The sequence below is a fragment of the Pseudorasbora parva genome, chromosome 11 (assembly GCF_024679245.1).
Source record: "Pseudorasbora parva isolate DD20220531a chromosome 11, ASM2467924v1, whole genome shotgun sequence".
NCBI classification, from domain to species: domain Eukaryota; kingdom Metazoa; phylum Chordata; class Actinopteri; order Cypriniformes; family Gobionidae; genus Pseudorasbora; species Pseudorasbora parva.
Genome location: NC_090182.1, coordinates 32,809,800 through 32,823,858, shown reverse-complemented (window position 1 = coordinate 32,823,858; position 14,059 = coordinate 32,809,800). Strand labels below are relative to the sequence as shown.

General features: G+C 42.3%; 1 protein-coding gene across 1 annotated transcript in view; it reads right to left on the bottom strand.

Annotated features, from left to right (window-relative positions):
* Nucleotides 1–1,793: 1,793 nt before the first annotated feature.
* The window catches only part of LOC137092085 (zinc finger protein with KRAB and SCAN domains 7-like), a 133,328-nt gene continuing 121,062 nt past the window's right edge, over nucleotides 1,794–14,059 (bottom strand). The window contains exon 3 of the mRNA XM_067456358.1: nucleotides 1,794–2,431. Within this exon, the coding sequence (XP_067312459.1) occupies nucleotides 2,429–2,431 (3 nt within the window). The 3' untranslated portion in view covers nucleotides 1,794–2,428. The remainder of the gene's footprint in view (nucleotides 2,432–14,059) is intronic.

The window sequence follows — 14,059 nt, the reverse complement described above, 5'->3', positions numbered from 1 at the left end:
TCTTTCGGAATCCCCACCTGGGAGATTAAACGAAACAGTGCGTCCGCAACACTCTTCGCCGAGATGTTGCGGAGAGCCACTGCTTCCGGATATCGTGTTGCGTAGTCCACGATAACTAGCGCAAAACGATGTCCGCGTGCGGATCGCTCTAATGGCCCGATGAGGTCCATCGCAATTCTCTCGAAGGGGACCTGCATTAATGGTAGGGGGCGCAATGGCGCTTTTGGGGCGGCCAGTGGGTTCACCAACTGACATTCAGGACAAGACGCGCACCACCTGCGCACATTGTCATGAATGCCTGGCCAAAAAAATCGGGTCATTAAACGATTCAGCGTGGCCGCCTGTCCCAGGTGGCCCGCCATCGGGTTAGAGTGAGCCGCCTGGAAAAGCATTTCCCGGCGGCTCTTTGGTACTAACAACTGGGTTGTATCCACTTTTGTCTGAGCGTCTTGGGTCACTCGATACAACCTATCCTTAATTATGGCAAAATAAGGATACGTGACGGGCAATGCGGGTTGGAGGGACTGACCGTCGATAGTGCGGACCTGTTGAAAAGCATGTTTTAGAGTCTCATCTTGAGACTGCTCCAGAGGGAAGTCATCGCGGTCCGAGAGAATCAGTCTCTCAACCCCGCTCGGTTCCTCTGAAGCTGTTCCCAAGGGTCCCGTATCAGTCTCGCCAACCTGCACTCGCACCGCCCCGTTCCTAGCCTTGTTTCCCCAAGCGGCATCCGCGCATAACGACCCCAATAACGCCGAAAAGGCGGGCCAATTCGTCCCCAGAATTAGCGGATGCCGGAGGTGGGGACTAACCGCCACCTCAACACTATGCTTTTTCCCCCTAAACTGTATCGTGACTGGGACAACCGGATATTCCACCACATCCCCGTGCACACACCGCACCTTAACCATGCGGCTTGTATCCAATGCCCCAGGCTGCATCAGGCTTTGATGGATCGAGGTTTGGTTACATCCTGAATCCACCAAGGCCTGATATGTACCCCCCTTGATACTTACAGGAATTTGGTACTCTCCTGCTTGATCGGGGGTGGTCCGCTGGACGTCCGGGATCCGGATCATTGTTCCGATGTCCATCATCGGACATCGGTCCACAAAATGATCCGGATCGCCGCACCGCCAGCAGGCCAGCCCAGGCCTACCCGCCGCCCCGGCGGCGGGGAGTGGGTTGGAGGATGAGCGCGGAAAGGGGGCGGAACCAGAGCCATTGTCACCACCAGCCCCCAGCGGCCCCGCCCCCCTGGGCGGGACCCGCGAACTCCCAGACGGTCCAAGGCCCATCCCACCCCGGCCTCTGGGGGGGACGCGAGGAGGGCCTGGAGGGCGGGACCTGGGGAGAGGGACAGGTCGAGAGAGAGAGAGAGAGGGGGGAGAGAGAGAGGGAGAAGTTAATGGGGGTTCGCCGACCCCCGGGCACGCCACCAGGTGGTCCTCGGCCAAGTTGATGGCCGTCTCCAGCGACGTGGGCCGGTGGCACTGGACCCACTCGGCGGTCTTCCTGGGGAGCCGAGTGATAAACTGCTCCAGCACCACCAGATCGACAACATGGTCCACGTCGCTGCCGCCGGCCAGAAGCCATCTGCGGCACTCGTCCCGGAGCTGTTGGGCCAATGCGAAGGGCCGACCGGACTCACCCCACTCCAGGGAGCGGAAACGCTGTCGGTGTTGTTCTGGGGTCCGGCCGACCCGCTGAAGTATGGCCCTCTTCAGATCGTCGTAGTCCAGGAGGTTCGCGACCGGTAGTTGTTGCGCGGCCGCCCTGGCTTCGCCGGATAGAAGGGGGATGAGGCGCACCGGCCACTGTGCCCGGGGCCACCCGCAGGCCTCCGCGGCCTTCTGGAATAGATCCACGAAGGCCTCCGGGTCGTCTTCCGGCCCCATCTTCTGTAGGGGCACGTGAACCGGTGCGCTGGCCCGCCCAGCGGCCTCAGCGCGAACCTCCCGGTCCATCCAGCTCCGGAACCGCTCGCGGTCCTCTTGCTGGCCTTGGACGATCGCCTCGAAGCGGCGCTCCTGTTCGGTCCGAAGGTCCAGCAATGCCTGATGGTGTTCCTGGTGGAGGACCGCGAGGGAGTTGATGATATCCGCAAATGGCGAGGCGGAGGGCGTTGTCATGGCGGCGGCGCGGTCCTGCTTCCTTCCCGGGTTTCGGCACCAGTGTAACAATGTTCGTATAGGAGGAAGGAAGAGGACACGGGGTTCGGCAGGACTGTTGATGCTCTTTATTTTCAAACTCAAATCTCAACATGCACACTTCAGCGTGTGTCTGTTTCTCATATGCTCAGTCTCAGTTTCACTTCCGGGTCACGCACTTCCGGGTTCCGGATAACTCAGTGGGTCGCATCAACAGTCCGACTCTCTCTCTCCCTGGTCTCCGGTTCCGCTGGTGTTTTATCCCGTCTCCGCGCTCATTACTGGAACAAGAGACAGGTGTTATTAATCTGCGTCCAACCCACTCACTTACCGCTCGTCCCGCGGCCCTCTCTCCCGCTGCAGACCTCGCTGAACCGCGCCCCCCTTGCCACACTGGGATATCAAGATTTTGATAAAATTTCAAGTTTCACTTCATTTTGTAGTAGGCTATATTTGTAATGTATAATTAATCACATTTCCAAATATTTACTAACTTCTTGTTGTTTTAGATGCCGTGAATGCTGATAATAAGAGGCATCAGAGTTTATCTTTGCTGGGACGGTGCAGAACTGGCTCCATTACAACCTGAAAGGCTTCGGGGCATTGCTCATGGTGGAACCCCCTGAGTTTGGAGTATTTTATTCTTTCTTCTACCTTCTTTCTTTCAGTAGTACTGTGTCATTTCTGTATTTATTGGCAAGTTTACATTTGTATTTACTTCCATTTTGCAGATGCACGTTGTCATGTTTTTCCAGGCTCTTCTCATTTGTGTTATAAATTCAGATGTAATTGTTTTAAATCAATGTGAGATTTCCTGTTGTAACTGTGGGGGCATAAATAAATACATTTGCATGTAAACTGAAGGATGTTGTTTACTTTGAGTGACTTTTTAATGCAAAATCATATCGACTGCAGCCACACATGGTCTCTGATTAAAATGAATAAAATAAAGAGACAAATTAACTGGCATAGAATCCTGCTGTACATAAAGCAAGATTGATCTATTTTTCATTGTTGAATTAACATTATTTCCCGGTGCAAACCTGATGAAAAATCAATGTTATATTTCAATATTGATTCAATGATATTTTGATTGATGCATTAACATTGATTCAACATTAATTCACTTAAATAAGTGGTTTAATTTTAGTTGGAAAACTATTGATTTTAAGCCCATCTTGATCTATTTTTCATCGTTGAAATAACATTATTTCAGGGTGCAAACCTGATGAAAAATCAACATTCTCAACATTGACATCTCAACATTGATTCAATGATATTTTAGTTGATGCATTAACATTGATTCAACGCTGATTCACTGTTTGTCTGCTATCTGGGGCAGTTGTTGTCTTTCTAAAAACTGTCGAGTTGGCAAATAACCTGGTTGAAAGTGGGGTAGAGATTGATGATGTGTTTGTCCCAGCACTACCGTTATCTACTCCTTCGAAAAAGGTTACTCTGTCGAACGTACCGCCTTTCATTAAAAATGAAGCACTCGCGCAGATTTTAGAACGATATGGAAAATTAGTGTCCCCGATTAAGATGATCCAAATTGGGAGCAAATCGCCGTTATTGAAACGTGGTGTCATTTAGACGGTTTGTTTACATGGTGTTAAAAGATAATAAAGAAGACTTGGATCTAACGTTTCATTTTCACCATGAGGATTTTAATTATGCAGTTTATGCCACAACTAATAACATGAAATGTCTTAGTTGTGGTAAAACTGGTCATTTTGTGAGGGTCTGCCCAAACAAAGGAGACAAAAATAAAACTCCTGTGATGGTTGAAAATGTTGAGTTGGTGCAAACTGTTAGTAAGGAGGTGCCCACTACATCAAGGTTAGTTGAAAAGAATATTGAACAACTTGTGGATGTAGACTTAGTAGTAGTCGGAAAAGAAGAACCAGAAGCAATTGAGCAGGTTGGTGAGGAACAAGTGGCTATAGTAGGAGTGGAAGATGAGGTGTCAGATAGGCTTCAAGCAGATAGTGGGCTGAGTAAGCAAAGTTTTGATAAAAGCCATGATATGGAGGGGGTAGAAGAGCATGAAGTGGGTGTTTTTAAAACACCTCAAAAGAGAAGGTTGAAGCAACGTCAAGGTAGTAAACAGAAAAAAATGGATAATGTTGAAATGAGTCAAACTGATACCGAAAGTGAAACAGATCTTTATGAATGTAGTGCATCTTATGATGCATCTCAAGTTGCATCCCCAAATCGTCCCTATAGTATTGATGATGTGAAATTATTTTTAAGAATAACTAAAAATGCAAGAAATGTGCGCATTGGAGAATATTATCCGGATTTGGAGCAATTCGTTGAGAGAGTAAGTGTTTTTAAGAGTGAGGGTCTGTTTTCAGATCAAGAAGTTTTCAGACTGAAAAAGATCCTCACTAAAGTGAACTTCCAGATGGGTATTAGTGTTGATAAAGTCTAAAATTAAAACAACATTTTTTTTTAGATGAACTTACATTTGTGTTTCTTGGTTATCCTTTTCTTTTTATTCATGAGAGATCTTCATATTGCTTCTCTTAACGTAAATGGGGCAAGAGAAGAGAAGAAAAGGTTTGATCTTTATGAGTTAATGAATATTAAAATAATTGATATTTTGTTTGCACAAGAAACACATAGCGATGTAAACAATAAAGTAGATTGGGCAAGGGAGTATGATGGCTTATCTATACTAAGTCATAAATCTTCTCTTTGTGGTGGAGTTGCCATTTTATTTCCAAAGAAGTGTGTTCCAATTTCATACCAAATAGAAGAAATTTTGAAAGGAAGAATTTTAAAGATAAGAGCTCAGTTTGAAGATCAGTTTTTTATTTTTGTTTGTGTATATGCTCCTACTATTGCTGTGGAAAGAATGGTCTTTTTATATACATTATGTAAGGTAATTAGTGATTGTGCTACTGAAGATATTTTGTTAATAGGAGGTGATTTTAACTGTACTGAATATGCCTCAGATAGAAATCTTGTTGAGCCTCACATGGCTTCTCGAAGAAGATTAACTCAGTTAATAGAAACCCATGATCTTGCAGATATTTGGAAGAACTTTCATAAGACACAGAGGCAATATACTTGGGTCCATTCTTATAACAATTTGTTGTCGTTAGCAAGGCTGGACAGATTTTATGGCTTTAATCATCAACTTTTTTCAAAATGTAATTTTTTTAAGGAAAGTTCGATTATACCTGTACGTTTCTCAGATCATAGTTCAGTGCAATGTTTTATAATTTTACGATCTTTAAAACCTAAGAGTGCTTTGTGGCACTTTAACAATAGCTTATTAGGTGATGAGAAATAATTAGATATATTTTTAAGTTTTTTTTGGAAAGATTTTAGAACCCTGAAGTCTAGTTTCCAGTCCTTGGAGCAATGTTGGGACTTTGGGAAAATGCAAATTAAACAGTTGTGTCAGCAGTATACTTTTAACATCACTAAAGATTTAACCCGTTCAATATTTGAGTTAGAAGACGATATAAATAAACTTCAAGAATATTTTGATGTGAAAATCAGGAGCTTATTGAAATTTTAGATAAAAAAAGAAAGAATTGGCCAGTTTGATCGGTCTGAAATCACAAGGGGCTCTGATCAGATCACGGTTTCAGAATATAGAGTGGATGGATATATCTTCAAAATTCTTTTTTAATTTGGAAAAGAAAAAATGGTCAAAAGAGATGTATATATGGCCTCCGGTCAAAAGAGGGTGTACTCTTGTCAGATCATGCAGAGATTCGCAAGAGAGCGGTAGAATTTTATAAAGAGCTGTATAAGTAAACGGGTCAAGGAATAATGCGTTCATTGAAGGTCTACCTCAAGTGTCTGAAGAAAGCAATAAAAAACTCGGCGGAGTGTTGTCCTTAGAAGAGCTACAGAAAGCTCTTCGAAGCATGGAAAGCAGCAGAGCACCAGGTTTAGATGGCCTATCTATAGACTTTTATAAGTCTTTTTGGCCAGAAATGGGTGCAGATCTGCTTGCTGTGATCAATGAAAGTTTGGACAGTGGAAAGTTACCACTAAGCTGCCGTAGAGCAGTCCTAACGCTGTTGCCTAAGAAAGGAGACCTGATTGACATTAAAAATTGGAGGCCTGTTTCATTGCTGTGCAGCGATTATAAATTTTTATCTAAAGCATTAGCTATGAGATTGGGCAAGGTTTTGGAGGAGGTCATCCACCCTGATCAGACTTGCTGTGTACCAGGCAGACAAATTTTTGATAACATTTCTTTTATTAGAGATATTTTAGATGTTGGTAAGCTCTTAAATATGGATTTTGGATTAATATCAATAGATCAAGAAAAAGCTTTCGATCGAGTTGAACATAGTTATTTATGGGATCTTTTGGAAGCTTTTGGGTTTGAAAAGGGTTTTATTAATAAAATAAGAGTTTTGTACTGTGATGTTGAAAGTATACTGAAGGTAAATGGTGACTTATGTGCCCCCTTTAAGGCTCTTAGGGGCATCAGACAAGGGTGTGCTCTATCTGGGATGCTATACAGCTTAGCAATTGAACCATTGTTGAGAAAACTTAGAGCTGATTTAAGTGGCGTTGCTATACCCAATTTTTTGTTTGTTTTCAAATTATCAGCTTATGCTGATGATATTGTTATTTTTATTAAAGAACAAAGAGATGTGAATAAAATGTCTAAGATTTTAAGGGATTTTATGGTTGTCTCGTCTGCAAAAGTAAATTGGAGAAAAAGTGAGGCTATTATAATTGGGAATTGGCCTCAAGGACAACCTGTTCTTCCGGCTGGTTTAAATTGGAATAAGGATGGGTTTAAGTATTTGGGTGTATACCTTGGAAATGATGTTATAGTGAGAAAAAACTTTGAAAGAATGGAAGAAAAGATAACAGGGCGGTTAAATAAATGGACATTTTTATTATCTAAGATGTCTTTTAGAGGACGTGTGTTAATAATTAATAATCTAGCAGCTTCTACTCTTTGGCATTGGTTAGCTTGCATTGACCCTCCACCGATATTAATGAGAAAAATTCAATCTGTATTGGTCAATTTTTTGGGGGATTATTTGCATTGGATTCCACAAGGTGTTCTGTTTTTGGCCCGAGAGGAAGGGGGGCAAGTTCTGATCAACTTACAGAGTAGAGCTGCAGCTTTTCGAATAAAATTTGTACAAAGATTTCTTAGTAGTTGTTCAAATGAAAATTGGAATATGGCAACATTCATCTTTTTAAAGGGATCCCCTGGTGTTGAGACTTGTATGGCTTAATATAACAAATGATGTCTCTTACTGAATTATGTAGTAGAAAACCCATGAAAGATCTACGTTATTTAAAAAAATCGATTTTATATTTGGACCATGGGCGGCGCCATTTTGTTTGCGTTCTAGGTTGATGACGTAGAGTGGTTGAACTCCTCAATCAGCTGGCATTACCCATAGCTATTTTTACCACAACGCAACTCGAAAATTGTTTCAGAGTTAAACAAAACCAATGAATTGCTTTGTAATTGAAAAACACACTCAAACATACATGTGCACACAAACTCACCTACACAAGTCACAAACAGATCGGCGGCCGGGCACACACACCTGACAGACTGCGTTGTCTCAATCGAGATGTTGGGCTGCTCAGTCTCCACGACAGGGGCTGAATCCGAAATCGACCCCCTATACCCTGAAATAGGGCATTATTTGAAGGGACGGCCATTTGTAGTGTTGTCCGACATCATAGTGGACATGTTCGAGTGCAGTCATTCAGTCTCACGTTGCACCGCAGTGTACAGCTGATTTACAACAGCTGTCCGACTTCACGCACCCAAACATACATGTGCACACAAACTCTCTCGCTCACACAGACTCACACACACCCCAACAGATCGGCGCGAACACACACAAACACACACACACACACACACCCCAACAGATCGGCGCGAACACACACGCACTGCGTGCGCGCATACATAACCCTCAATCACTATTCCCTGTGTTGATATCATAGATAGACTGTTGATATGCAGTAGATTAACTGTAATGCCTAATGTATCCAGCAGAGGGAAATATCTAGGTAGGATGATGGGATAAGTTAACGTGAGGAAGAGAGGCAGGATGTTTTGGTGATGATGCATGGGATTGGTTTGTGCATTAAAGTTTGAGCACAAGCTCAGTGAATTAACCTCAATCTTTAAACTTTCACTTTTAAGACACAAATTACTTTCGCTACTTTTGTTCACTAATACAACTTGAAGGAGTTAATGAAGACGATCGAGTGCGTGAAGTCGGACAGCTGTTGTGTGTAAATCGGCTGTACACTCGTTATTGCGGTGAACGTGAGACTGAATGACTGCACTCGAACATGTCCACTATGGTGTCGGACAACACTACAAATGGCCGTCCCTTCAAATAATGCCCTGTTTCAAGGTATAGGGGGTCGATTTCGGATTCAGCCCCTGTCGTGGAGACTGAGCAGCCCAAAATCTCGATTGAGACAGCGCAGTCTGTCAGGTGTGTGTGCCCGCCCGCCGATCTGTTTGTGACTTGTGTAGGTGAGTTTGTTTGCACATGTATGTTTGAGTGTGTTTTAAGTACAATTACAAAGCAATTCATTGGTTTTGTTTAACTCTGAAACAATTTTCGAGTTGCGTTGTGGTAAAAATAGCTATGGGTAACGCCAGCTGATTGAGGAGTTCAACCACTCTACGTCATCAACCTAGAACGCAAACAAAATGGCGCCGCCCATGGTCCAAATATAAAATCGATTTTTTAAAATAACGTAGATCTTTCATGGGTTTTCTACTACATTATTCAGTAAGAGACATCATTTATGTTATATTAAGCCATACAAGTCTCAACACCAGGGGATCCCTTTAAGGAATTTTGGAAGTATAGGGTTGGACAAATCTTTATTTTTGACAGACACTAAAAAGATGAATTTAACCAAATTACCCATTTTTTATTGTAATTTATTTCACGAGTTCACACTTACATATAATTATATAGAGTAATATAAATGCGTATTTGGCGTGCTGTCCGGGGGGAGGGATTCGAGCTCGAACTTGGCCCGAACCCAGAGTACCCCCCAAAATGCTGAGAACATAGGACAGCCGCCTGGCTAATTACCCCCTAAAAAGCTGAGTTTGGCGGGCTGGCATTCGGAAAAGGGCCTGGTTGCTTGACCAGGGGGCCCCTGATGTTGGTTTGGTGTGCGTAGGTGGTAGATTGTCTAAAAGAAGAAAAACGGGAAAAGAGAAATATGAGAGAAACAACAACAATAAAACATTTCCTTACTGTGTGGAAACTTTTCACTCTTTCACGCTACGTGGAAACTTTCCACTCTTTCGCGCTACGTGGAAACTTTCCACTCTTACGCGCTACGTGGAAACTTTGCACTCTTACGCGCTACGTGGAAACTTTCCCCTCTTTCGCGCTACGTGGAAACTTTCCACTCTTTCGCACTACGTGGAAACTTTCCACTCTTTCACGCTACGTGGAAACTTTCCATTCTTTCGCGCTACGTGGAAACTTTCCACTCTTTCGCGCTACGTGGAAACTTACCACTCTTTCGCGCTACGTGGAAACTATCCACTCTTTCGCGCCACGTGGAAACTTTCCACTCTTTCGCGCTACGTGGAAACTTTCCAATCTTTCGCGCTTCGTGGAAACTTTCCACTCTTTCGCGCTTCGTGGAAACTTTCCACTCTTTCGCGCTGCGTGGAAACATTCCACTCTTTCGCGCTGCGTGGAAACATTCCACTCTTTCGCGCTGCGTGGAAACATTCCACTCTTTCGCGCTGCGTGGAAACATTCCACTCTTTCGCGCTGCGTGGAAACTAGTGTTGTAGTACTCGAGATCGGTCTTGGTCTCGAGACCGGTCTCGAGACCACTTTTTAAAGGTCTTGGTCTCGTCTCGGAATCGACCGCAGTTTTACTCGGTCTCGTCTCGGACTCAGAGGACTCGGGATTTCATTTCAAGACCGGTCAAGACCACAACTTGAGAGCATATCACGAAATTATTTGTTAACATCATTACTGTGATGATTAGACAAAAAACTTCCGACCAAAAGCCATAGACAGTAAAAGAAAAGCTTGACTCGTGTCTATTTTTAAGCGCCGCCAATCCCCACCCCCCATGTCGCATTCGCATCACACACACACACACACACACACACACACCACACGTGAAAGCTTGAGACAGGAGAGCAAGCTGTGCCGTCACCGTGACCGTGGCTGTCGGAGAGATGTCAGCCAAATCTTCTGTTATACAATTTGGCTACCTAAACCACAAAGATTTCATCTGCAAAAATGCATCTAAAAGAAAACATACAGCAGTGTGTAAGTTCTGCAACGCAACGCTTACTGAGACGGCTGGGACAACGTCAAACTTCTATCGACATTTGGAAAGGAAGCACAAAGAGAGGTAAGCTAAGTGCAAGTGATGATAGCAAATTTTGCTGTACTAAAACCATGAACAAAACTCATGTTCTCCCATCCCTCCCCATAGTGCTGGGCGATATTAACCAAAAACATAAGTCAAATCACATGTGAGATATTTGTTAAAACAAACTGATCTTCCCCGTTGCACAATATAGCTGCACAATAACGTTAGCAACATGTACATTAAAATATATAAAATAATTTGCCAACTAAGCCTTAATGCTTGGATCTGTATGGTACATATCCCCTCTCCTGTTATTCACATTAATTTAAGACAAAATGGACTGTCTAGATTAATACCTCATCGAGATTAGCATTTTTATGGAACTTTGAGTTTTAAAATGTTTGTACTTTTCAAAAAGCAAACTCGCACGCAAAAGGGGGTGGGGATTATAAGCTTTACTGAAACCATTCAATTATATCAATATACACTATATTTCTTTACTTTATATCATCTATAAGATATATCATGATATAGATTTGTCACCCATCCCCACCTCAGGCTCACCAAACGAGACTTGACTTATAGAAGTTTAATCATCTTAAAGATTGTTATTTTTAGTCTTATGGTAAGAAAATAAACTGGTTTGACCATATCATACCATTTCAATTATATCATTGGGTAAAAATAAAAACTTGTGTAAAAATAATAGTTTTCATAATGCCTTTGCTGTGCATGCATGTATTGTGTGTTTTATATGTGATATGATTTAACAATTTTATTCAATTTTGATAGCAGTCATTTTATTTTTAAGATTGCTCTTTTAATGTGATTATTGTTCAAATCACCAGATATCTTACCAGTTTCTCCCTGAATTTTTAGGTTCTTGGAGTACAAGGCAGGGCAACAGACAGATGTCACACAGCCAACTATAGCATCGTTTACACAGAAGGTGCAGGTCTACAGCCTACATTCACCAAGACAACAAGCAATCAGTAAAGCCATTATCCAAGATTTGATAATTGGGTGTTGTCTGCCTCTGTCACTTGTGGAAAATGAACATTTTAAACACTTTCTTGAGATTATGGACAATAAGTACACACCAATCTCTAGAAGAACAATTTCTGATAAACAGATACCAGTGTTAGTTAGGACTGTCAAGGAAACTGTTTTAAAGAAGCTGGAGACCCAGTCATCTGTTTCTTTAACAACAGATCTCTGGTCTGATCGCAGGCTGCGCTCCTTCCTTGGAGTGACTGCCCATGTGTGCAACAAATCGAAGGATTCAGATTCCTATGCACTCGAATCGTACTTGCTGGACTGTAGGCATTTTACAGGCAGACATAGTGGGGAACGAATTGCTTCTGCCTTTGAGGAGATCACAGAGGAATATGGTATACGTCAGAAGATAAGTTATATCATCACAGACAATGCTGCTAATATGAAATGCGCTTTCAATGCCACAAAAACAGTCTGATGACAGTGAGAGTGAGGAGGAGAATCTAGATGATGAACACTTGTGGGAGGACATGAATTTAGTGGAAGACACAGAATTACCATGGTCACCAGGTGAACGTCTTTCCTGCTTTGCCCACTCTCTACAGTTAGTTGTGAATGACGGCATGAAGGAGGTAAGGGCCATTTCCCGCACCATAGCCAAAACATCACGGTTCACAACGCTGTTACATAGCAGCTCACAATTTAAAGAAAAGTTTGAGGCTATGTTTAACTCCAAGACAGGGTTGCCAACTTTTAAGTTCAGGTTGGAGTGAGATTTTTTGGGGGCCGGGGGGGGGGGGGGGGGTAATGCTTTTGATCTTGATTTAGTATCAGTTTATATCTAGTAATATAGATATAATAATATGTTTGTTTTGGCACTCATAATAATATGTTTGTTTTGGCACTAGTTTAAAGATTTCTTGGGTCAAATTATATGTGCCATTCCTTAATATTCACTTGTGACTGCTTATATAAGTATCATTATTCATTAAAAAGATTAGGATGCAAGTTATTTAAGTTTTGAAATTTCACATTTAAAGAAATCTAGTGTTTGATCATCATATCTAAATATTTATTAGAATGCAAAGACTGCAATATATTTTTTAACAACTAGATTAGATACATGTATATTTATTAAAGAGCCATAAGGCACCTAATGGCATTACAAATAAACATTAATATTTTTTAGCCACAAAATGACTCTAATTTGCCTCTTTGAATTGGAATTCTCTATTTTAATATTAATTACTACACTAATTGTAATATAAATTTTAGAAGAAATACAAATATTAGAAGAAAAATATTTTAAGTGGTCATTTATTGACAATAATTGTTGCACAAATAGTATTTAGTACCAAAAGATCTCCTCAAAATATTCAATAAATATAATTTAATGAGTATGAGTGTGACCTATTAGTAAGGAATACCTGAGGGCTAAATACAAGAATAACATTAATGTTAACAATGTTGAACCTCTATCACTCTCCATAATAAAACGATCCTGTAAATATGGCTGACTTAATAATCAATAAACACTAAGCTGTACTGTTTACCAAAACTTGCAGCAAACATCTATATGGTGAAACTGTTGTGTATCCGCTTAAGCCATTTAAATTCATTGGCACAGCGCTAGAAGTATTGAGCGCTCATGGGCCACGTGACCAGCGCGCACCGCAGGGAGACGAGAGCATGCAACTCCGCTTTTCAACGCCTCTGGCTTTAACATTATGCCACATTAGCGCCAAAACGCTATTTATTGTTTGAATTTCATTAAAACACATTTAAAAAAATTAAAGCTTATAGCTTTGTTTAATATCAAAAGCAGGTTTGGCAATTTGGCGTGAGATTGAGTTGGGCGGAGTGAGAGCGTGACACAGAGCCTGAAAGCGTGAGAATCACGCCAGATGCGTGAGAGTTGGCAACCCTGCTCCAAGACCATTCCAGCAGCAAACACCACACTCTGGAACAGCACGTTCAAACAAGTACAGGCCCTCACAGCTCTGGACCACAAATCCCTTAATGAAATGTGCAGTAAGGACTATGAGACTGTGATGTTTAGTGCTCGTGAGTGGAACCAGCTGAAGGAACTGAGTGCATTCTTGCTCCATTCTCTGAGGCAACAGACCAGACAGAAGGGGATAAATCAGTTACCATCAGCATGGTGGTTCCAACTGTCCTGGACTTAAATACACACCTCCTCAAGATGGAGGATACCAGAATCCAGTGCCGGCCATTAGTTAAGGCCCTCCGTCAGTCTCTGGTGAAAAGATTCTCTGGAATCTTTACCAAAGCAAACATGGCCAAAGAGAGTGGAAGAGAGGAACCTTTTAGCCACAGTGTGTACTTCTTAGCTACCATGCTGGATCCACAGTTTGGCTTAAGTTGGGTGGATCTGGATGTTAACAATGGGGGAAATGCAACATCAGTGAAGAAACTCTGAGATGAACTGAAAAAGACACTAACAGGTTAATACAGTTAATTCTTATCCAGTGAAAACAAAAGTCTTGTAATTTGCTAAATCTTACTAAATCTTACTAATCTTACTAACCTGCCATATTCCTACCTAAAACTGACCCCT